General features: G+C 37.3%; 1 protein-coding gene across 1 annotated transcript in view; it reads left to right on the top strand.

Annotated features, from left to right (window-relative positions):
* MALRD1 (MAM and LDL receptor class A domain containing 1) overlaps positions 1–25,601 on the top strand; it is a 579,678-nt gene that overhangs the window by 448,194 nt on the left and 105,883 nt on the right. Inside the window, exons 33-34 of the mRNA XM_029239293.1 lie at positions 7,810–8,011; positions 23,341–23,604. Of these exons, the coding sequence (XP_029095126.1) occupies positions 7,810–8,011; positions 23,341–23,604 (466 nt within the window). The remainder of the gene's footprint in view (positions 1–7,809; positions 8,012–23,340; positions 23,605–25,601) is intronic.

The following is a 25,601-nucleotide window of genomic DNA, read 5'->3' as shown; positions in this document are numbered from 1 at the left end:
TTCCTTTCTAGTAGGCTCTTTGTCTGATTTTGGTATTAGGGTAAAGCTGGTCTCATAGAATGAATTTGGAAATGTTTCCTCTGCTTCTATTTTCTGGATACAACTGTAGAGAGTTGATGCCATTTCTTCCTTAAAATTTTGGTAGAATTCACCATCAAACCCATCTGGATTTATTGCTTTCTCTTTTGGAATGTTTATTAATGATTGATTCAATTTCATTAATAGATAAAGGCCCATTCACATTATCTGCTTTTCTTGTGTGAGTTTTCATAGATGTGCTTTTCAAGGAATTGATCAATTTCATCTAGATTATCAAATTTGTGGGCATGGAGTTGTTAATAATTAATAACCCTTTATTATTATTTCAGGGGATCAATGATGATGGCTACTCTTTCATTTCGGATATTTGTATTTGTATCTTCTCTGTTTTTTTCCTTAGGTAAACTAGCTAGAAGTTTATCAGTTTTATTGTTCCCTTCCAAGGACCAGTTTAAATTATTGATTTTAGATCTTTCTTAATTTCTACTTTATGAATTTAATTCTGTGAAATTTCCCTGTAAACATGGCTTCACTATCCCACAAACTTTGTTTATATTTCCATTTTCATTTGGTTTGAAATACTTTTAGTTTTTCTTGTGACTCCTTCTTTAACCCATGTTTTATTGAGAAGCGTGTTGTATAATCTCAAAAGTATTTGGCCTTTTTCTTCAGCTATTTTCCTGTTACTTATTTCTAGTTAACCTCCACTGTGATCTGAAAGGATACATTGTATGATTCTATTCTTTTAGATTTGCTATAGTGTGTTTTATGACCCAGATGTCTTCAACCTTGGTGAGTGTTCCCTATGAGTCTGAGAAGAATGTGTATTCTGCTGTTTCTGGATGATGTAATCTACCAATGAATTAGATCCAGTTGATTGATGTTATTCAGTTCAACTATGCCCTTACTGATTTAATGCCTCCCGCTCTGTCAGTTACTTATAGAGGGATGTTGAAGTCTTCAACTATAAGAGTGGATTCATCTACTTCTCCTTGCAGTTGTACCACTTTTCGAGTTGTACTGTCTCAAGTATTTGAGGTTCTGTTGTTGGGTGCATACACATTCGGGATTGTTGTCTTCTTAGAGAATTGACGGCTTTCTCATTGTGCAATGCCCTCTTCATCCATAATAGTTTTCTTTCTCCGAAGTCTGTTTTGCCCAAAATTAATATAGCTTTTCCAGCTTTCTGTTCATTAGTATTAGCATGGTATATCTTTCTCCATCCTCTTACTTCTAATCTACCCGTTTCTTTATATTTAACTTAAGTTTCTTATAGACAATACATAGTTGAGTCTTGTTTTTTAATCTACTCTGACGATCTCTTTTAATTGGTATATTTAGAAAACAGACATTTAAAGTGATTATTGATAGTTGAGTCAATACCTAGCATATCTGTTACTGTTTTACATTTGTTAACTTTGTTCTTTTTGTGTGCATGTGTCTTATACTCTTTTTTGCTTCCTTTGTTTTAAATGAGCATTTTTTATGAGTCCTTTTTTCTCTTCTCTTAGCATGTCTTCTTTTTAAAGCCTTTTTATTGTTTGCCCATGAGTTTGCAACATGCATTTACTAATAATCCAAGTCCACTTTCAAATAACACTATACCACTTCATGAGTAGTGCAAGTACACAGTATTCTCAATTCCTCCCTCCCTTCTCTTATAATGTGCTGCCATACATTTCACTTGCCCAAAAGCTAAAATCACTGAATACATTCTTGTTATTATTATTTTGACTACACTATTATCTGTTATGTCAATTAATAATAAGAAAAGTAAAATATTTTATTTACCTTTATTTATTCCTTCTCTAACACTCTTCTTTTTTTTATGTAATCTGATTTTCTGACCATATCATTTTCCTTTTCTCTAAGGAACTTCTTTTAACTTTACTTGCAAGACAGATCTACTAGCAAAAAGTTTCCTCAATTTTTATTTGTCTGAGAAAATCTTTCTTTCTCCTTTATTTTGAAGGATAATTTTGCTGGATATGGAATTCCAGGTTGGAGTTTTTCTTTCGTCACTCTAAATATTTTGTTTCACTGTCTTCTTGTTGGCATGTTTTCTGAAGAGAAGTCTGATGTCATTCTTATCCTTGCTGCTCTATAAGTTGTTTTCTCCCTCTGGCTTCTTTCATTAGATAGATTCTCTCTAACCTTTGATTCTCTGAAGTTTGAATATCACGTGCCTCAGTGTAGATAAATTTTAGTGCTGGTATTTATCATGTTGATGTTCTCAGATCTTCCAGGATCCATGGTTTGTTGTCTATCATTAAGTTTGGGAAAATATCATTTATTATCACTTTAAATATTTTTTCTGTTCTTTCTTTCTTCTCCTACTGGTATTCACATTATGCATGTTATACCTTTTATAACCATTCCACAATTCTTGGATAGTCTGTTCCATTCTTTTGTTTGTTTTTTGCATTTCAGATTTGGAATTGTCTATTGACGTATTTTCAAGCTCACTGATTCTTTCCTCTGCTGTGTCCAGTCTGTTGATGAGCCCATCAGAAGCATGCTTCATTTCTGTTAGAGTGTTGTTTTTTTTTTTAATTTCTAGCATTTCCTTTTGATTCTTTCTTAGAGTTTCCAGTTCTCTGCTTACATTGTCCATCTGTTCTTCCATGTTGTCCACTTTTTCCATTAGAGCCCTTAGCTTATTAATCATACTTGTATTAAATTTCCTGTCTGATAATTTCAACATCTCCACCATACCTAAATCTGGTTCTGATGCTTAGTCTGTGCCTTGACAGCCTAACATGATATACTGGGTAAAAATTAGGCCTTTAGTATGAGGTTTTATGTTCATCTGGCTAGAGGTTAAGCTGTGTTTGCTGTTTGCTCTAGCTGTAGGATCAGGGCTCTAATTTTCCCTTTTGTCCTTGTTTTTGTCTCCTCTGCTGTCTTTGGGTTTCCAGAGAGATTTCTTCCTAAATAAGGTCTACAATGTACTGTTCTTTAAGTTGAATCCCCGTATTATTACATAGAAGCCCTACATATATGTTGGTAAGTTATGGGGTGAGAGAAAGCTCTCTGTAGGGCTACAATTAGGTCTCAGTCTTTTAGTGAGTCCTTTACTACCGCTGGGTTTTAATTCTTTATAATTTCCCCTCAGATTTTTACTTTTTTCACTCCTTAGGTAATACAGGAAGACTAGAGGGAGCTGAATTGGTAATTTCCCCCTGCATGGAAAACTACCAGGCGCTGGAGTTGGGTATTTTCTTTTCCCCAATTCCATCAGGCTCTGATGAACCTAGTCAGTTAAGCTCTTTTTAAATAATTTGTCTTGCGGGTAGGCCTTGCTGAGAAGAACAGGATGCTCTAGGTATATTTCTGGGTATATTTTCCCCTCCTCCTGCCAAAAAATTGAGGGAAATTTTTCTGTGATTTTTCCCTGTGAGGACCTGATAGGACTCCTGGAGGTCTAACTCACAAAAGTTTGGAGATCCTCCCCACTGACTCCTGCCACCCCAGATTTTTTAACTTTCAAACTTGTCCACAGTGAGTCTTCAGCAATTCATCAACTACAGTTTAGGCTTTTCGATCTCATTACTGGTCCCCACAGGGGTTTCTGTCCCTTGGTTTCTGTTTTAGTAAGTTGTGATTCTCAGCATCTGCCTATCTCTCTCTCCAATTTTGGAGGCAGCAGTTATGATTGCTCTGTGACCTCAATTCACTGAAGAATTTAAGAAGAGTTGTTGATTTTCAGTTTATTCAGCTTTTCTCTTGTCGTGAGGACTAGAGTAACAATTTCAAGCTCCTTACATTGCTGTCCTGGAGACTAGAGGCCTGTGCTGTACACATGTAATGAATTGTTTAACCTCTCTCTACCCCAGATTTCTAACCCCAGATCTGTAAAGGGAAGTTGATAGTCTTACCCTACATCTACACATGTGGTAGTGTTCATATAACATAACATATGTGAATGTTCTAAATTTTATTAATACGGGCAATATTATTGTTATTTCTATCCTTTATTAAATGAATATAAAGCCTGTAACCTCCCTTTTGAGGGAAATTTCCCTTTTCATTACTTTTGATTATTTTCTTTCCTCTCATATAAAATTTGAGTGTTTTCAAATGAAACCATGAGAAATTGTGCACTGCTAAGGATTAAGTACAGTTCAGTTCATTGCTTTGCCCTATCAGTAGTGATTAAAGAGCAGACACCTAGCAGAACAGCTGAGAGTTAACTGAGGGCCAAGTAAAGCCAAGGTTTCCTCTCACTGATGCATTTTACACCCTAACTTTAATGAGCTAAGTATGTGATGAAATGGATAAATGTTTCCGTTATCCAAAAGTGTCCATTCAGAGTCTCTAAATCAGCACTGGGACCTGCCTTCAGTGTTTCAGGAACCTGGAGACTGACTAGTTGCAGGAGATGAGCTTTAGGAAAAGCTACTGGTCGAGTTCTTTTAATTCTTTATCTGGACAACCTAGATACATGGATATTGTTGAGGAAGCTGGTCTCTAAGAGCCATACTCTTCTGGAATTTAATCATCATCACCCATATTTTCTATTACCTGTTGCTGAGTGTTCTCCTCCAGAGGAATGTTCATTCTAAACAAATGCTGAGGAGTTGCTTTCTCAAATCCTTGACATAAATTTAACTGGTTAATGTTATAATATTTGTATTTAAATGGTATAATATTATTTTATTCTGACTATGTTTTTGATTTAGCAAGTTCTCTTTAAGTTTTTCCTACCCTACATTATAAGCTTGGATTATAATATCACCTTTGACTATAATATAAACTTGATTATAATATCAATACATAAACTTCATTATATCTTTATATATTCTTTGAATACATTTTGCTTTTATAATAAAAATCATGGTAACAATGGTTGTTTCACAGTATATAATGTTAACAATTATTATATTAATGGTGGGTGTTCAACCAAAATGTAGAATATCAAAGTAGAAGTAACCAGATTATTTATCTAGCAGTTGATTTTTATAAAGCTATTTCAAATAATGTTATTATTGCAACATGAATTGCTTTTCAGTAAAATTTGTGTATTAAAATACACAATTAGAAACAAATGAATTTAGAATTAATTAGCTTTGAAGACATTAGCCACTTTAATTTTTCAAAGTGATGGTTGTTTAGGGCTTCCCTGGTGGCACAGTGGTTGAGAGTCCGCCTGCCGATGCAGGGGACACGGGTCCGTGCCCCGGTCCGGGAGGATCCCACATGCCGCTGAGCGGCTGGGCCCGTGAGCCATGGCCGCTGAGCCTGCGCGTCCGGAGCCTGTGCTCCGCAACGGGAGAGGCCACAACAGTGAGAGGCCCGCGTACCGCAAGAAAAACAAAACAAAACAAAAAAAAAGTGATAGTTGTTTAAAAGTTTTTTAAAATAAATACTTTGCTGAGCATTATCATATACATACACACAAAAAAAGTCTCAGGAGACACTGAGTATTATTTCTGTTGAAAGGCAAAAAATACATACCATAATTTTAGTCTTTAGTGGGTGTCCCATTGGCCATAAATAAAATCCAGCATTAAAAGGAGGCCATAAATGATTCTTCTAGTTTTTCCATTGGCCATTGTGGCTACAAAAATCACTTTACATGACATGCAGTTGTTCCATTTAATACACTGGTGGTTCCATAAATACATATTACTATTGAAACAACTAATGAACTTGTCAAAAAGTTTTGTTGAAATTAAGTAGTAAGTTAGTAAACTCAACCAGAATTAATTTGGACTGTAGTAGGATGAAATAATGGGATAAAAATTGGTTGACATATATTGGAGAGTTAATGCTCATGATGAGAGGGTACAAGAGGGATGGCCAGGAGATGTCATGGTGGGGTTTTGAGAAGTAGAGTAAAAGGAGAATGGAAGGAAAGGGAATCTGTCAAGAGCATGTAGGATCGATTGAAGATTAAAAAGACTGAAAGCAGAGAATAAAATGAAGTGTTAAAACAATAAAAATAATACATTAATAAATAAAACACACGTATGCTAGAGTTTTGGATAAAACCAGAAAAGGTTGTGTTATAGTTTCATGAAATTTGGTTTTCTGAGATGATTTTCCCAGAAAAAGAGTTATAAAATAAATAAAATAAAGCTATTTCTTTTTAAATCTCTGTGATGTAATCCAGGATTAATGCAAAAGGAGGGCTCAACTTAGTTTGATTTTGTAGAGTTGTCCTGTTATCAAGGTCAGTCAGAAGCTTCATACATATTTCTTTTTAACTTTTAAAAAATGGGTAAAATTTGTATGAATTTGAAAACTAAGTATTCACTAAATCTTGGAGCTGAAGACTCTTTGGAGTGAGTGTTTGCTTATGTGTGAGACGGAAAACAGTCAACTGACCCAAATTCCTTTCATATTGAATCTTAGCTTATTTTATCTTTCAAGAAATCAAATATGAAAGGTAATTTTTACTTAAGAACTGTCTGCTTTTCCAAAATGTTGGTGTTAAAGTCTCACTTTTCAGGTTTCCAAGCTTCAGGCAAGTTTTTCTTTTCTTTTTTTTTTTTTAGTCTGTCATCTTGATTTATTTTTGGTATTATGTTTAATGTCCATTAAGAGTTGGATTTCTGACTTGACCTTAGACTTTTTGTAGTAGTGCACGTTGGCAGTATGCTTAATTTCTGGTCTGAATTATTTAGTGGTTTTTGGTAAGACTCCTAGAATGTCAATATAATATCATGTGTAACAGAATGAGTGATATTGTCCTCTCCTTCTAATAGTATAAATTTTGGATAGATTTTTATAGGATAAATTATCTGTAGATAAATTTTGACACTAAGAAAAAAGTGAGGAAGTAAGATTTTTCAGTAAAGGGAAATGTCATTGAAGAAAAAGAATATTGCAATAGAAGAAAATTACTATCCATGAGTATTCTTTACTCTGAGTCTTATTTTTCCCGTGTAAAAGAAAGGATTGTATAAGTGATTGCTGAAGTACCTTAAAAGTACATTATATATGTATAATATATATGTATATATTATACATATGTATAGCAACTAAGGAAATGGTAATCATAAAATTTTGGTGCAAAAAAATGTAGGAAAGTATCTTTTCAACTTTATTTTTTGTTGTTTAAATAGATTTTTTTGAAGAACGCTAGGAAATGTCTGTTTTTGTTTTGTTCTGAATTGTTTTTATTGTTTAAAAAAAGATCAGAACTTGTCATGGTGGTTGGTTTCAAAACAAGCTCTATTTCTATTTCTCTTCCTTTTGAATCTGTTAGTCCTTATACTTTAAAAAGTCCTGAATATTGATGTTAGTTAATTCAGATAGATTTTCTGTCTGTCAAAATGTTAAATATTTTCCACAGATTGGTTCCTGAAATGACTTGTTTACTCTCATATTCATTTACTATGAGGATTTTCTACAGTAACACACCTTAGTCGAGATGGATGAAGTTTTTTTAAGTGGTGAAAAATTCTAGTTGTACACCTCCGCCAGCTTTTTAGATACTTGAGATAGTTACAGTTTGGGGCCATGTCTAATTTGGTACACGGAAATCGGTATGTCAAAACTAAACAAAGGTCTAACTCACCAAAGGAAATATAACATCCATAGTCTCACTTTATAACCACAGCTTGCCTGAGTATAAGCTGGATCTTGCCCACTGTGTTATAGAACAGATTGTACATCAAGGATGATTAAAAGTATTATTATTGAGTTGTCGCATTGCTAGATTCCATTCTTTCAACAACAACCTGGATGCCCATATGCCTCTAACATCCAAACAATGAAGAGTTGATTTTTCTCTGTTTGTTTCTTTTTCTTCCCCATTTTTAGGTGTATACTGTTGAGGAATCTGGACTAAACATCCTGGTGTGGTCAGTGATTGGCAATAAAAGAACCGGTTGGATGTATGGACATGTACCTCTCTCCAGTAACAGTCCATTTAAGGTGGCATTTGAAGCTGATCTGAGCGGAAAAGAGAACATCTTTATTGCCCTTGATGACATCTCCTTTACCCCAGAATGTATATTTGGAGGTAAGCCATCCCTTCAGAAAATGGGATGTTCAAGGATTGTTTTAAATATCTGAATATAGAAGAATGGGGATTTTCTGAGGCATTGCATTTCTTTTCACGTCCAGTCCTACTCATACATTGTAGAAAGAACAGTATGTACTGTCGGAGGTAAAGTTTTTCTCCCCATGAAACTTTATCATGAAATTTTCATATCCTCTAGGCAACAGAATAGCTTAGACTAAAATTCTTTAAGAAACCCAGAGAAAATTTAGTTCCATCAGTATAGCTTTATTGTCTACTTTCTTTGTTTCCAAAGGTTCACAACAACTGCACGAGGTAAAGATTCCTCTGTTCACCTGTCATCTTCCAGACAGTCTTTTCCATCCATATTAGCTTTTCCCTTTCCCTGGGCCATTTCCCTTCTGTTTCTACACTACAATCTAGAACTCTGATTCTATTGCATGAAGAATAAAAAAGTCTTGTCAGTAACTCCTTTTCTTAGAAATCATTCGCTTAACTGAAATCTGAATTTCTAATGTTTAAGATGCTTCCACTTAAGTAGCTATTTGTTCTCTTATAAATTCTTCACGTTATCAACATTAGAGAGTAGGGTCATTGCCTTTCAGACTACTCCATGCCTCTTTCAAAATTCTGTTCTTACAGCCTTTATTCAAAATTTTCTTCTCTTTTAAAGCCACACATCTGGGTTCTTTTTCTCATGGTTTTCCACTGGATTCTAAATCCTGGGCAATCTCAACCTCCAGGTGAATCAAACTGTGTGAAACGTTGGCCTCTTAAATTCTAGTAACTTTCATAAATATTTTTCCTCATTAACCAACTCCCATAGTTATATTCTGAACTTTATCATCCCCTCTGAAAATTTAGGGTTGAAAAATATAATCTAATCATTATGTCTTCTACTTTTTGAAAACTATAATCTAATCATTATGTCTTCTACATTTATGTCTTCTACTCCTCCTAAACCTGTTTTCCAACGTAAGTAATAAGAAAAAATGCAACTCTAGATTTGCAATGTTTCCTGTTTTTTTCCATAAAACAACCTTTTTATACTTTTCCGCTAATGGTCTCAGATTTAATGATCTAACACCTCAATTCCATTCTTAATCAAGCATTTTGAATTCTGTCCTCTTTTTTTCATTTTAACATAAATTTGGGTCCTAATTATGTTCCAGGAACTCTGCTAAGTACTTTGCAAGTATTAACACATTTATTTATCAGACCATCCCTGTAGAATAGATACAAGTATCTAGCTAAGGTTCCGTATAATGGCTTTATCAGTCTTTGAAATTGACTTACAGTAGCCGTAGCTATTTGCATTTTCCAAACTGCTACTGGTCATACTCATTGGGACCACTAAAAATTTCAACTTATCACTTTAGCTGGACTCCCAACAGTCCTAGATGCAGGTTTAGGACCATTCCCTGGCACTACTTTTCTACAGCAATCCTCAAATCCTCGTCTCTTCCTTGAACTTTCTTCACTCTGCCAATGTTCTTATATCCTTTGAACAGAAAATAGAGCCTGTTTATAACGAACTTCCTTAATTTTCTCTTCCCTTCCTCCAAATGTGCCTGTAACTGCAACCAAATTATTTTTGTCACCGTTCGTCTCAGGAAAAAATCCCTTGAAAAATCCTGCTGAGAAATCTGCTGATAGCCTCATGGAGGTTCTTTTGTATGTGGCAAGTTACTTTGCTCTTGCTGCTTTCAAAATTCTTTCTTTTCTTTGACTCTTAATGATTTAATTATAATGTGTATCTGGGTAGACTTCTTTGAGCTGATCCCGTTTGGGCACTTTTTTTGTTTTGTTTTGTTTTTTTTGCGGTACGCGGGCCTCTCACTGTTGTGACCTCTCCCGTTGCGGAGCACAGGCTCCGGACGCGCAGGCTCAGTGGCCATGGCTCACGGGCCCAGCCGCTCAGCGGCATGTGGAATCCTCACGGACCGGGGCACGAACCCGTGTCCCCTGCATCGGCAGGCGGACCCTCAACCACTGCGCCACCAGGGAAGCCCTGTTTGGGCACTTTTGAACTTCATGAGTCTGGATTTCTATATCCCTTCCAAGATTTAGGATGTTTTTGGCCATTATGTCTCTAGGTAAACTTTCTGCCTTTTTCTCTTTCTCTCTTGTTCTCTGGGAATCACATGATGTGGGATTCAAGCCAGGTCACTAGGCCGCCTCAGGGACCGTGGTCAGATTGAAGCCAGCAGGCCTGTGACTGGGAGTACACACAGGGCTCCTCCTGGTTGCTGAGGGAGCAGGAGCTGAACCGTGGTAGAGCAGGGTTGGAACTAGTCACAGGACAGCTCCACGGTCCACAGCCAGGACTGACGTCAGCGGGCCTGCTTCCAGGGGCACAAATGTGTGTAGGCAGGACTAACTCCTGGAATGCAGTAGAGCAGGGCTGGAACTGGGTCATAGGACTGCTGCAGGATCTTCAGTCAAGTCCAAGGTCAGCCGGCCTCTTAATGGGGCACAGACAGGCATGGGCCCTCCCCCACCTCTTGGCATGTTGGGCTGGTGGTAGAAGTGTGGCCAAGCATGGCTGTAGCTCAGTCCACTGGGAAATGGGGCTGCTTTTGGTCTGTATCCAGGACCACTTCCAGTGAACCTGCCAGCAGAGCATGGGCCTCCCTTCTCAAAGCAGCTCTCCCTGGTCTTGGGCTTCACCAGAGTTTCACAACTCCTGCCAGGATCCTAAAGCTCCCACGAAGGCACTTTTGTCCATGGATGACTGCTAGTTTGTTGTTTGGGGTTGGAGGGATGTGAGCTAGGGACCTCCTATTCTACCATCTTTCTGATGTCACTCTCCTCACGTGGAATTTTTAAAGGTTTGTTAAAAAGAAAAAAATAGCAATTATATATTTATGCCTCTGAAACGTTTGGTAAAAATGGTCTTCGAAGTGTTAGCACTTAGCAAGGAAAACTTCATTTCCTAGTAATACTGTATAAAGGAAGCATTATTATCACATAACATTTAAAACTGATCAAATTTCAATGAAGTTCTCTCCAAATATTCTATTTTTATTGAATGAAAATGCCCAGGATGGGACACAGTTTTCCAATGGAATATAGTTGTAAAAAAATGTTAAAATTCAGATGGTACAGGGCCTTCTACAATGAATATTTGTTGAACAAAGCAAGAGAAAGATTAGGTAAATGTTTCCAGTATTCATCTATGTGTGTCCTTCTTCGCTCAGCTCTCAGAGAATGTGAAAAATTCTCTACCATCAAAACTATTGAATACTTGCTGCTTCCATCTTTCCTTAATTAGCTCAGTCTCCATTCAAGTGAACTAGGCAAGCTAAATTAACTTAGATAATATTCTCCAAATCTATAATAAGGCATCCAGATGTTTACATTTAGCATATTACATTTTCTGATGTCCAGATTAACATCCTAAGATTAAAAACAGCATCCTAAGATTAAAAACTCTCAACTTCATTTCAACCTCATATTAGGTTTTTTGGTTGTTTTGACCATTCTCCCCACACACCCTCAATAAGATACACTCTCCCATAATATGAAGGGATGTAGAACTACAGCATTTGTCACCATAAGTCACCTGTAGTTTTCTTTCCATTTAGAAGACTGCCCTATAATGGCGACCCCTCCCCTACCCCACAGATCTTTAGTTTCTGCGTTGTTACTTCTCTATCCTTCCTTTAATTACTTCAGGTTTCCCAGGGAAACATTTTCTAAATGGAGACATCCTTGATGCAATAAAGCATCTCCAGCAATTCTGAGTCGGCAGAGAAATGCATTTATTTTCATAGAGTCTGGTTTTTTTAACCATGTGAGTTTCCAGGGTGGAAGGTGTTTTCTATTTTTGTTCTATAATTTGAAACAAGAAGGAACACATTTTTCTCCCTGGTGAAGAAACATTTTACAGGGCTGGTAGGACATTGCTGCCTTTAAAACTATACAAGACATTGTACAGTATTTGAAGCAACAGTGAGGGAGAAAATGTAGCATACTTGAAGATATGGTGCATATCTACAGAATTTTTTTCAGGAGTCTAATAAGGGGGCAAATACCAGTAGACACAGCTGGAAGGGGAATGATAGGTAGGAAGCAGATTATTTTGGTGTTCTGGGTTGAATAGTGTCCTCCTCCAAGTCCATGGCCTTCCCAGGTCCTCAAAATGTGAGCTTATTTGGAAGTAAGGTCTTTGCAGATGTAATTAAGATGCGAGTTAAGATGAGGTCATACTGGAGTAGGGTTGGCCCTTAATATAATATTACTGGAGTCATTCTAAGGAGAGGAGAAGGGACACAGCAACAGACACACAGGAAGAACATCATGTGATGAAGGAGGCAGAGATTGAAGTGGTGCATCTCTGAGTAAAGGCATGACAAGGATGGCCAGGAAAACCAGAAGCTTAGAGAAAGGAATGGACTGGGTTCTCCCCTAGAGCCTTCAGAGATAGTGTGTCTCTGTCAGCACCTTGAATTTCAGACTTCTGGCCTATGGAACTGTGAGAGAATAAATGTCTATCATTTTAAGCCATCCAGTTTTTGGTACTTTGTTATGGCATCCCTAGGAAACTAGTACAACTGGGAACACTGATGTCTACTTTATAACCAAGAACTGGGTTCAAATTGTCATTAAAACACTTACTACCCACTTGACCCCATTTTTCTTATCCATGAAATGATTATCATCAAGATTTAGGAAATGTGCCTTTCCTGGAAAGAGTTGCAGTAACTAATTTTTTAAAAAATTTTTATTGGAGCGTAGTTGATTAACAGTGTTGTGTTAGCTTCAGGTGTACAGCAAAGTGAATTAGTTATACATATACATATATCCACTCTTTTTTGTTTTTAGATTCTCTTCCCACACAGACCATTATAGAGTATTGAGTAGAGCTCCCTGTGCTATACAGCAGGTTCTTATTAGTTATCTATTTTGTATATAGTAGTGTGTATATGTCAATCCCAATCTCCCAATTTATCCCTCCCCCCACTTATCCCCTGGTAACCATAAGTTTGTTTTCTACATCCATGACTTTACTTCTGTTTTGTAAAGCATTAACTATTTCAGGCAAAAAAAAAAACTAAGAATAATTCTGCAACATCTTGTCTTCTACTGATTAACATTCCTAATTGAAATGTACTGAGTCTGATGCTCCATTATTTAAATACACAGTAAATAACAAGGGATGCTGCTATGGATTTTAAATCTAAGAAAACTCCAGTTTTAGGGATTAACTTTATGAACAAACTTTCCAACTAGATTTTTTTGTTAAATTGAAAGAAAATGATCTTCAGGAAGTGAATGCAAAGAAAAGAAATATTATCCTAGGGCATCCTTTTTTAAATTGACTTGGTAAATATAAAATGAGAGTAACTAGCAAGGTGCCAAACAAATAATGAAATTCATAAGGCATTCAAGGGGAATAAGCAGCCACAAGTTCTCCTTGTTTATATTATCACTGCTAAACAACAGTGGCTCTCACGTCATTCTGGAATAGAGATTTTCATTCTTGTTTCACATCTCTGAATTTGAGCAGCAAGTATTACTCTGGAGCTTTTCCAGGACAGGTATATTCTCTTGAATGCAAATTATTTAAAGATGGAGACATTTGTCTGTTTTCATCATCTTCGTCATTTATATCATCTTCAGTGATGTATTCTACATTCCTAGAAGAGTCCTGTTATATAGGAGCTACTCAATAAACATGTCCTATGAATAAAGAAATATGTCAAATGAGTAGATGAATAAGTAAAAGTCATCAACTGAATTTATCGACATATGGTACCTCCTTTCACTACCACCGATGAACTCTGCCTCCAGTCTTATTTTCAAACCCTTGTTTGGGAGGTAAGAGAGACAGAGACAGAGACAAAGAGAGACACAGAGAGAATCCAATAGATTCTGTGTGGCTATATTGAGTGATAGAAAGATGACAACTATACTAAAAATTTGGAGACATGAGTCTAAATCATGACTGTATCACTAAATACTTGTATAATTTTAAGAAACTAATTTAAACTCCTTAGACCATGTTTTGTCATCAGGGAAATGATATAGACAATCTCTTAAGTCCCTTTCAGGTCTAGCGTTTTATGATCATATGGGACTTGGTTTGTAAAAGAGGATTAGGAAGGCAGAAGGAAGGCATAGAGAATGACATAGAAAAGAAGAGAGTCCAGAGAGAATGAGGAGGGAGTTCAAAGGGATCTAGGGTTATGGCAGAAATGTCATTGCAGGAAGACACAGAAGACTTCTTGCTACTTGCTGTATTTGTGAACTTGAGTAAGTCTGCCCTTCATTTAGTCAAAGTTGAGAATCTGCTGCGTGCTGTCCTGGATTTGGATTGGAAGGACATATGTGCCTATAATATTATCGCCAGCTCTCCAGGAATTTACAAACTAAGGACATATTGGGATAATGATGCATACGTGGAAGCCTAAAATATTATAAAGTGCATTTGAAACTCTCTCAGCTCTAAAACTATAGTTCTAAGATGATTTCATTTGACTTGAAGGCAGCATCAAGTATATGGAAGTAACTTATTGAGCCATCAATGAATATTCATAAGAAATATTCAGTGGTGTGTTGGTAGACTAGCTCTCAAGGGGGAAAGAAATCCCTGATGTGTAGCATTTCCCTATTTCCTTGGTTAAATACCCCAGCATGGTTAATTTCAGGTTGCCAGTATGACCTCACTGAAGGTGTATTTGAGAAGAAAAGCACACAGTCAGCTTTGGTGAAGCAGTACAACAGGCTGCCATACACACACGTCAGAGGAAGGAGCCTCAGGGTTAATGATGCTCCTTTCCTCCCAGCTGGACAGAGGAGTGAAAACTATGGCTGTGGTCCAGGGCAAAGAATGAGCACATTTACTTCTCATAATGGATGAAGAGTTTGCTCATGAAAACTTATCTCATAATAAGGATATTTGTACCATTTGTATGAGTTTATATTTTTTAAAAAAGCCTCAGAAACCTCTTGGTTATGAACCATAAAGAGATGTCATCAATTTTTTAGTGCCTTTATCCTTTTCTCAATATCCACTTTGAAACCAGAGATTTTGCCTTCTTTTTTCCCCCTCAGTTCCATTTTACAGCTCAAACTCTACTTCAAGGCCTTCTTATTACTCATCGGAATCCCTGTTATGGCTGCATAACAGACTTATCTAATTTACACACACACACGTAACTACCGGCTTAATCTTCTAGTCCCTACTATAGTGTAAGTTCCAGAAAAGTAGACCTTGCATTTTTCTTATTCACCACGATAACAAAAAGAATTTTTTATTGCAAGCAACAGAACCTGACTCGGGCTCACTTAAAGGCAGAAAATAAGCTTACTGAAAGAATATTGGATTGCTCCAAAAATTAAATGTAAAACTAAGAATCTAAGACAGAAAAATAAGTGGGGAGTGAGTAAGACTGAGTAAACCAGAGGTTGAAACTACCTAAGTCCACTGCCTATGAATACTTCCTTCAGAGCTGGGCTATCCACTTTCCTGCCACCATTATGAGTAATCTCTAATCGTCCCTTTGTCACTCCCTTAAAATTAAAGGAGCTGGTTGGAAGCATACTGTTGACCAAGCCCAAATCATATGTCTAAACTTCAGAGTCTTCTAAGTTACACTTTCATTTCTAATTTCCACATCAGCCACCTCTGGCTGACGACCATTCCTCTTCTTTTTTAATAAATCATAATCGAGCTTGAGTATTCTGCAACCATCTGGACCAATTTACAAAGCTGACCAGAAACAATAAATTTTCTATCTATACTCCAATGGTGAGAGATGAAATAAAACTGAGACTAATCAAAATACATAAATTCATACAAGTTGTAAAGAAGAAAAATGCTTAGAGGCTGTCAATTGCCTACTGAATATGTTTCTTACCCTTTGTCGCAGCTCCTGTCTTATCTCTCTGATTCTGGTTATGAAATGATCCCTTAAAATAAGACCTCTTGCCTTTCTCTAGTCATGTCCCATATTCTGTCCTCTCATCTCATTGACTTTAATCTTACTGCTCTCAGGCTGGAGATGCCCTGCCCTTTATCTCCTCTTGTGTAAATCCTTTTTCACTTTCAAGGGCAGAGCAAAAGCCACCTTCTTCATGAATTTATCCTTAATATCCCCAGCAGGAAACCAAACTCTGTTCCAGATTGTTAAGGCCTTAAGTTTGCAGCTCTCCTGTGATATATCTTACATGGTATTTTGTGATATGTGTAGCTTGTTTTCTGTCATTTTCAGTTCCTCTCCATTGAAAAATCTCCATTGTCATTATCTTTTCTTTTAAGGAAAATTTTAGTGAGTATGAGTATCTTTAACTTTAGGTTGATTGATAAAAATATAAATTTGAAATAAGTGTATGATATAGAGTAGATACCCATTTTATATCGGAAGAGGTATCACACTGTAGATAAATGATTTAGAACATGGTTTTAACGCATGGGTCATTTTTATAATTTTGATTCAGTTAGTGATTCATGGGCCTAATTTTTAAACAGATAGCGATGAATGTACAAAAAGCGGAATGAAAATGATTATCAGTCAATCCTGATTCACTTATCGGCTTATAGAATATTATTAGGTTTTAAATCTATTATTGCAGTCAGAGTCCGTGAAGTCCTCCCAGTTTGTCAAATGATGGGATAATTCCCCTTTATTCCTGGAAGGGACACTAGATTAGAAGGAAAAAACACAAGAACTGGAAAATCGCATTAAAAGCTAATACCAAGCAGGCTTATGGGAGTAAGATCTGGATTCCCTCTTAACTACATTTGGTGGAGCTTGTCTGTTATACTGTGAGGTGGTTCTTATTGGGTTTCCTGCTGATCTTCAGGCTGGAAGGAATTTTATTGAATTAGGGGGAAGAAATCTAAATGACAACCATGGAAAAATCAGTCCCAGTAGGAACCATACTCCATTAGCCTGGGTTTGACAAGTTCCTCATATTGAATGTGAAGATAAACCACAGTTCACTGTCCCAACACTGTCTTAAAGGTGAATGCTTTTATATGAACAATGATGTTTACCACATAATCATATATATTTATGTATCCATAGTATATAAATATATATGTATATTTAAAATAAAATATGGTATGGTAAGTTAGTCATTTGTCTACCATATAGTCATTTTTGAAAATTATCATAACCTTTGCTGACTCTTTTCTTTTTACTTGGAAATATTCAGCGGGCCAGTGTTTTACCAGACCAAGTGTGTCTGAGGGATTCTGGGAGTTTTTCAATAGCCAAGGTCAATCTGGGCCTGTTTTGTTCTCTTGGGCTATTAAAGTCTACTTCTATTATGGGTTTCCTGATTCCCTGGAACACATATGTTGTTATCTGGAAAACATTCAGACTTTATGAAAACAAGCTTGTTTGTTTGTTGCCTAAGAAATAAAATAAGAAAGTGACACTGCTTCACTAAAAAAATCTGTTTTAAGAAAAGTTTTGGGTTTTTTTTCATTGAAAGCAAGTGACTTCAACAGAATGACCAGTTTTTCTGAGAGCATCTTATTGGCATATGAGAACATTTTACCTAGAAAAGACCAGTTACTCTTTGTGGGAATAGTTGGAAATGGGAAAATAGAAAACAAAAAAAAACAAGTTTCTTGGCTTAACAGAGAGTAAATAAATAGGTTTATATGTATGAGTTATCATTTTCACTAATATAAACTTGGTCAAAATAGAAAGCATGAGTTTAGAGAAATAACCAGTTTTTGATGAAGAGGGGTCTAAAGGAATGACAGGCCCATGGTTGGTCTTCTCTGCCCGACGGAGCAGGTGATTGATCAACTAGGAGGTCAGTTCAAGGGCTGAAACATCCAGATCTTGCATTTTGCCCTTTCTGCTCTTTCTGATTACAATGTAATTAAGGTAATGTTAGTTGGGTATGCCTCATGTAGGGTTTCATATGGGGCAAGATAACCCAACACACATTAAAGTGATCACTTTTTATCTTCTCAATAAATCAATTTTTGTTTATTATTAAGCAATGAATGAACTACTATTTCTAGTAGTTCTTTTTGACTTCAAGTGTATTTTCCTTTTTTTTCAATTTTTATTGGAGTATAGTTGGTTTACAGTGTCGTGTTAGTTTCAGCTGTACAGCTGTGCACTTTAAATTATTTTATTAGAAAGGCAGAAATTAGTCTTAAAATTACGTGGTTTTAAAAGTAAAACTAATTCAGTCATGTAGAACACTCCAAACTTTAGGTGAAGCCACTTATTCATATTCCTCAGAAGTTAATATGAAGTTAAACATAGTTGTATGTATTTGTGTTTAGTGCCAATGCCCTGTTAACTGGAGGTTATGGGGTATCACAGCCACTTTCTCTAGTTTCTCTTTCATCGAGGCAGTCGAGACCATACAGCTGGGAGATCTCTGAGAGACCACCACGTCTAACTCCTGAGTGGTCTTCTCTACTGCCCACCTCGATATCTCCATCTCAGTACCTGCCTCTCTCTCCTTTCACCTGCCTGAGACATGTAAAACAGGTGTCCCCAAAGTGTACTTGAAATTCGGCAATATTCCCTCACAGACGATTGCCTCAGACTCTTAGATTTCCTTCAATTGTGTATATTTGTGGTGTGTGATGAAGAGACAGCTTCCCACTCTCCATCTCAAGCCTTCTACACTGAGACAAAGATGTAATCTTAGGCGCCAAAACACCCACTCATGATATCTGTAAGTGAAAACCTTCCCACTCACAGGAATGACAACGGCGTTCTCCTTCCTGCCCCATCCCAGGTGGCAAAGAGTACAATACAGTCATAATTGAAATAGTCGCGATTTCCTCTGCAATTTTAGGCTTTATTGGGAGAATATAGGTGAGGCTGAGTCAGGAGTTAGGTCATTGAATAACCACAGGGCAGTGGACCTTAATCTGGTAAGGACAGCGGACCACCCTGTGAGGCATTGGAGAACCAGTTTTGAACAGGATTCTTCCTTTAGGAAATGTATTTTGGAAGCAATGTGAAGCAGGAATTAAAAGGGGGAATTATTTAATAATATTGGCCCTAAAGTAGAAGTTAAGAGTTTAACATTTGGGGAATTCTTTGACTATTAAATAAAGTTCAGTTAATATGGAATAGAGCTGTCAGTGAACAATAGCATTAAATTAGGTCAAGTACATAACCTGGCCCAACAGTGCATATAAAAGAGGCCATACCAGCACAGATATGTCAGACCAGGAAATATAGTGTAGGACCATCTGGAGATGATAAAAGAGGAATGTATCTCTTATCCTCTGGGGTCTCTCTGGGTTCCAGGCCTCATGACAAGAAAGAAATGACCAGCAAGTGCTCTAACATTTCATATTTTTGTGTATGTTTCCACATTCATGTATGTTTTAGATTATCTGAGGTTATATGAAGGCAGAAAATTCTTCCTTTATGCAATTTCAGACATTTGCAGTGGTATCACTGTTCATAGTTAGGAAGGAATTCACTATCATTGTGGCAAATATTGATGCTGAGTAACAATGATAACTCTTTGGGGGCCTCTTAATATGTTCTGCTTCTTCAGCTCTTGATTTTCCCTAGCACGGAAAATATATTCTTGATTTTCTTTCGAGTCTGGAGCCTCTGTGTGTTGGGGGAGAGAGCGAGCTCCATCACAGCTCCATGTTGTAGGTAACCCAACATCCACTGCCCTGTGTCTCTCCTCCACCCTTTCCATCACTAGTGAAGAGCTTGGGCTAGAATGTAGATTCTGAGGGATATTGGTGCTGAGATTCATACACACACACATTTTATTTTTTAAAACAGTTTTCAGTTCACAGCAAAATTAGGTGTAAATTACAGAGTTTGGGTACACCTGCCTCCCCCATAATCAACCTTCCAGCACCATAATGTTATGTTTGTTACAGCTGACTAATCAACACTGACACATCCCTGTCACCCAAAGCCCATAGTTTACATTAGCATTCACTCTTGGTATTATAATTTCTGTGAGTTTTGACAAATGTATAATGGCATGTCTTAATCTGTTCAGAATGCTGTAATGGAATATCATAGACTTGGTTGCCTACAAACAACAAATATTTCTTTCTCATAGTTTTGGAGGCTAGAAAGTCCAAGACGAATATGCTGGCAGATTTGGTGTCTGATGCAAAACTATTTCCTCAACAGTGCCTTCTTGCTGGGTCCTCACAAAGTGGAAAGGGCAAGGGCCAGTTTTAATAAGAGCACTAATTGCATTCCTGAGGGCTCCACTCTCATAACCTAATCAGCTCCCAAAACCCCACCTCCAAATGTCATCACATTGGGAATTATGTCTCAACATACGAAATTTGGGGGGGATGTAAACATTCAGTCTGTGCCATGGCATGTATCCACCATTACAGAGCCATAAAGAAGAGTTTTACAGCTCTAAAAATCCCCCCTTGTTCCTCCCTTCCTTTCTACCATCTCTGGGTAACCAACGACCATTTTACAATATCCACTGTTTGCCTTTTCCAGAATATCATAAAGCTGGAGTCAGACAATACGTAGGCTTTTAAGATTGACTGTTTTCACTTAGTAATATGCATTTAAGGTGGTGCTAACGTTTTTCAGGTTATAAAAGAGAACAATTAATATCGTTCATTTTTTATAGAATTATATGAGAAAGACATTAACTGTCTTAATTAGGTAACTCCATGGGTGATACCCAAGAATAAACACGTTAATATTAAAATTTTAGGGAAACCTTCTTAACTTCTCAAAGAGGGTATGCAGTAGAAGGCATTCAGTTCAGAAGATATACATAGTACATCTTCCAAGAGTGTTCATTTTATTTGAATTCCTGGAGGAAGTCTTTTAGAGTGAAAAAGCTTGAATGTCCTATGTCGTAGAATGTAGAATTTTCATCAGATAAAACAAGAGACTTAAAAGAAATGTTGAGCTTATGGAGAACTACTTCTGGCTAAGGGTCTACCTAGAGTCCCTTTAGGGGTGCAAGTTCAAGTTCCTCTTGCAACAGAAGTATTTCCACGGAAAATTTGAGAAGTGATTCGACAGTGTGGGGAGGGCGTTTAATTTAAAACAAGATGCATTCTGATGGTGGGATAGTATCTTAGGTTCCCAGGGAAGTGAACTCTGAGGCCCTGATTCCTATGCAAAAGGTTTATTGGAAATTCCCCCAGGAACAACCCCTGTGAAGTGAAGGAAGCAGGGCTGGGCAGAGGGAGGGCTGAACTCTGATACAGGTGCCATAGGGGGTCTCACGCTGATGCCGTGGGGAGCTCGGGAGCTGCACTGGTCCCAGACTGATGCATAGGGGCTGGACCATCTTATCCCCAATGAAGGGAGCCGATCCTGGGAGGCTGTGTGACTTTAGAGGGAAAATCCTAGAGGTAGGCTCAGCTGTGAGCTGTCATCTGGTAACCTCCCAGCAGCTGGGGGCATGAGGGCCTTGATAGAAAACTCTGGACAATTCAAGACAGAATCCACTACAGACAGTAAAGCCCACCAGTTTTCTTGTAAAGAAGGACCTAGAACAAGTGAGTTTGAATATCTTTTGATATAAATGATTCTAGAATTTAACAGAATTGCTGCCTCCAGATAAAAGAGAGAACTTTACTTTGCATATCAGATGTAAGCAAAAATATAAAGGAACACACACATGCGACTCATTTTGAATAAGGTGAGAAGCTTGCCTTGAAATAGAGAAAATTATTCCCTTTTGTTGTTATTCCCAACAAAAGGTCGGTACCTTAGCTTAGCTAAGTAATAGTTGTATTACTAAGGTTGGTTCTAGATTTTCATCACATGCAAAACGTTTATTCAGCCTTTTCAGCCTACAGTTGAGGTTCAACCTTGAGGTGAGTGTATAAAGATGAAAGTTTAGTCCATAAAATATTTGAGAAAGAAACGAAAGTAAGGATGTCTGCCCTGTCTTCAATGTGAGATTAATAAAAAGAATGAAGAGAAACTATTTATTTGACCATGGTTAAATAGTTAAATATCAAAAGATATATATATGTTATACATATAAATTTATAAAAATTGAAATCCAATTTACTTTCTAAGTTTGAATTCAGAACGTTTCCATTGGAACACTGCAATTGTATGCACTGCTATGACTTAGGTAGTTAAATAAGAACATGACACAAACGTCTCAAAGTCATACATTTATCCCTCTCCCACTTAAATATGCTTATTTCCATGAACAAAGATTGTCTTATATACATGACTTGCATCACAGAGTTTGAATTTAAATATATTCTAGATATGTCACCACTACTGAGTGAGTGGTAAGGGAGAGTAACTTTTAAATTTCATTTCTAAAATGAATTCACACCACCATCCTTATGTATAAAACAAATCGTTCTTATATTATCCATAAATAATAGTAGTTTTAAAATGTATAAAACACAAAACAAGGTGTTCCCGAACTGGTCCCCACTACTTTCGATTTTGTTTTCCCTTAAAATACTGATGAGCCCGTCAACATCTGTCCCAGAGACGATACGAAGTATAAGAACTGTTCCACTAATAACGTTCCAGCAAATTAGTGCAATCCTGTATGTTCACAGATATCCCCTGACCTCTAGAAACAGCAGCAAGTCAACACTCTTTGCTCATGCTTTAAGTGTTGACTTAAACCATTGCTATGGAACAGTTTCACATGATAAAAGCCCATTAAATTTACATCATGTCTTTGGATGCTAAAAATTTATGAGCCTCAGTATCCTCATCTATAAAATGGGTTGGTTGGGTGTGAATTACATTATCTTGAAGATTCTCACTAGTGTAATATCTTAGCTTAAACTATGATTGCATCTGCACTTTAGATATGGCTACACATATCTGCACTTTTTAGACCTTTGAAATGTGATCATGACTCAAGGGCAAAGAGCAGTGTGACAAAACCGTAGCAGACCTCAGTTCTGTGACTCAGTCCTCCCCAAGTTCTCAGGAGCCAAATTCCCCTAGCTGAGGCCACTAAGAAACAGTTACTAAACTGTATACTGATATAATGACATAATGCCAATTTACTTAAATTTTAAAATTGTGATTGCAACTTTTCAAAGTGCCTAACTTACTGTATAAAGGTATCTTTACTCCTCAAGGAAAATCTGATGGTCAAATTTAAGAGCATGAATCAAAATTTCTTCTTTTATTTGAAAGTGTCATTTTTTCACAGTAATGATGCCCTTTATATAAATGTTTCTGAGGTTAAGATAAGGTGTATTCTCTAATCATGTTGGCCTGTTTTGTTAGAGTTCATATTACTCCTAATAGAAAATTGATTTACTTAAATTAGCTAAATGTTTCATGTTTATGCGAGAATGAGAGTATCCTATAATGTTTCAACACTAGACAGAGAGATAACTCCCCTAATGTGAAAATGACTGGCTCTCTTTTTAGGTCCTGTCACAATACAGCCGTCACCGTGTGAAGCTGATCAGTTTTCTTGTGTCTACACACTCCAGTGTGTGCCCCTCTCAGGGAAATGTAATGGACAGGAAGACTGCATAGATGGATCTGATGAAATGGATTGTTCTCTCAGCCCCCCTCCTCAGCTCTGTGATCAAATGAAGTTCCAGTGCTCTACCAACGAGTGTATCCCATCCCTCCTGCTATGTGATGGAGTGCCTGACTGTCACCTTAATGAAGACGAATCCGGCTGCTGTGAGTTATTTTCATTCACTCAGTGTGCCAGGGGAGAAACGCTGTTCGGAAATGATAGAGAGAGCACGACAGATAAAGCAAAGTTCTCTAGAGTGTTACCATGATCGTATCAGAAGTAACATAGTTGTTTGTGTTATATTGCTAAACAAAGCATATTGTCCTCGCTTAGCATTTCTGGAAACATTTTGTTTGTAGTCACACTAATCTCCGTTAAATGTGTGTGATTTCCTTTTTTATTTACAACTGGGTCATTCATGTAGGGGATGCTCTTATGTATCCATTATCTTTTTAACAAATGTTTGTGGGAATGGATTGAAGACATGTAATTATAATTTCTTCCCACCGTAAATGTTCATGAAGATGGCTCGAGCAAATGGGCAAATATCCATTGTAGTGAATAGATGTAGCTAGGGGAAGGACCTGGACCTGGGTAGATGTTATGTCATTAGAGTTAATGCAGATGGGGGTCCGCCTGCCAGTGCGGGGGACGCGGGTTCGGGCCCTGGTCCGGGAGGATCCCGCACGCCGCAGAGCGGCTTGGCCCATGCGCCGTGGCTGCTGAGCCTGTGCTCTGGGGCCCGCCAGCCACGGCTGCGGAGCCTGCGTGCCACAGCTGCTGGGGCCGGTGCGCCTGGAGCCCGTGCTCCACGGCAGGGCGGTTCTCCGCGGTCGGGGGCGCCGTTGCGCAGCGGCGGAGACCCAGCGCAGCCAAAGATAAAAAAAAAAAAAACCGGAAAGAGTTAATGTAGAAGTAAATCTGTGGAACATTAGGGTTGACCTTATCCTTATCACTTACTACCTGTACAATCTGGGCAACATTATTTGAGTCACTCTTACCATCCATGTAATACCTAACTTACAGGGCTGTGCAGATTTGAGAGAATGAGTATAAAATTCCCAGTCCTGCATCCGTCAACTTCTGTCTTTATTATAATTAGCCTATGTCAGATAGGGAAGGAAGAGTGTTCATTAAGTAATTATACAAATTACACAAATTTTTAAGGTGAGTACATAATCGTGGTGGAGTCAAAGCATCACTAACATTTTATTTAATTCCTTGTTTGCTTGGTTTCACATTATAACATGCTGTATTTGGGCTACAATGATAGAGCTCCATAAGCCCTATGTTAGTGGCCACTTTTTTGTGGGGGGCAGCAGTAAAGTTTGGAAGGTAACTGTAAGAGGGGGATATTGGGAGAAATAGAAGGGTATTTCAGTGCCCTGTTTTGTGTGGGTATCCAGAATTATGATAACTACTGGAAAAGATGTGAAGATGAATAAAGGAAAAGGAAGATGACTTTTGGATTTTTGAAGGTTTTTGCCTTAAATCAGTGAATTTCTTTTGCTGGTTTAGGTTTGGAGATTGGCTTTCTATCTCCCTGTTATTTCCTACATGTATATTCTTTCTATAATAAAGCCGATTTGTGAGGTCTTATAATATTTTCTTAGGAGCAAGTTAAACAAATGGAGGTGAATGAGGAAGAGGAAGCCAAGTTACTTATCCCTGTTCCCATCAAGGCTCTAATGGAATTTGGCTGATAGACATCAGGTTAAGTTCAATATAGTCATATGGTATTTGACTTCAAATAACAATGCTATTTAAAGAGAAGCTTAGGAAGGTACTGTATCCTTATACTTTTAGACATATGTTGGAAAATTGGTGTTCGATGAGATAGTAATATATGAAATTCTGCTTCCAAGGGGAAATAAGTCCACATTAGGAATAGATGGCACTGTAAACGAATTGCTTCTCTCCATGTCCAAAATATTTATTGAGTTGGGACTCTGTAGGGAAAATTGCATGAAAATAAACCATGGACAAAATGCTAGAGCAAAATTACAGAATAAAAGCATCTGATGGTGACAATTTACCAAACAATTGAAAGCATAACAGTTTTTTTCCCTCCCTCTGAGCTCACCTATTTATTTAGAATGGTATTTTATAAACTCTCCTTCCTTCCTTCCTTCCTTCCTTCCTTCCTTCCTTCCTTCCTTCC

Source organism: Monodon monoceros, unplaced genomic scaffold, assembly GCF_005190385.1.
Source record: "Monodon monoceros isolate NGI ecotype Baffin Bay Population unplaced genomic scaffold, NGI_Narwhal_1 Super_Scaffold_21, whole genome shotgun sequence".
Classification (NCBI taxonomy): Eukaryota; Metazoa; Chordata; class Mammalia; order Artiodactyla; family Monodontidae; genus Monodon; species Monodon monoceros.
Note: the sequence above shows the minus strand (reverse complement) of the source record. Positions and strands in the feature narration are given on the sequence as shown.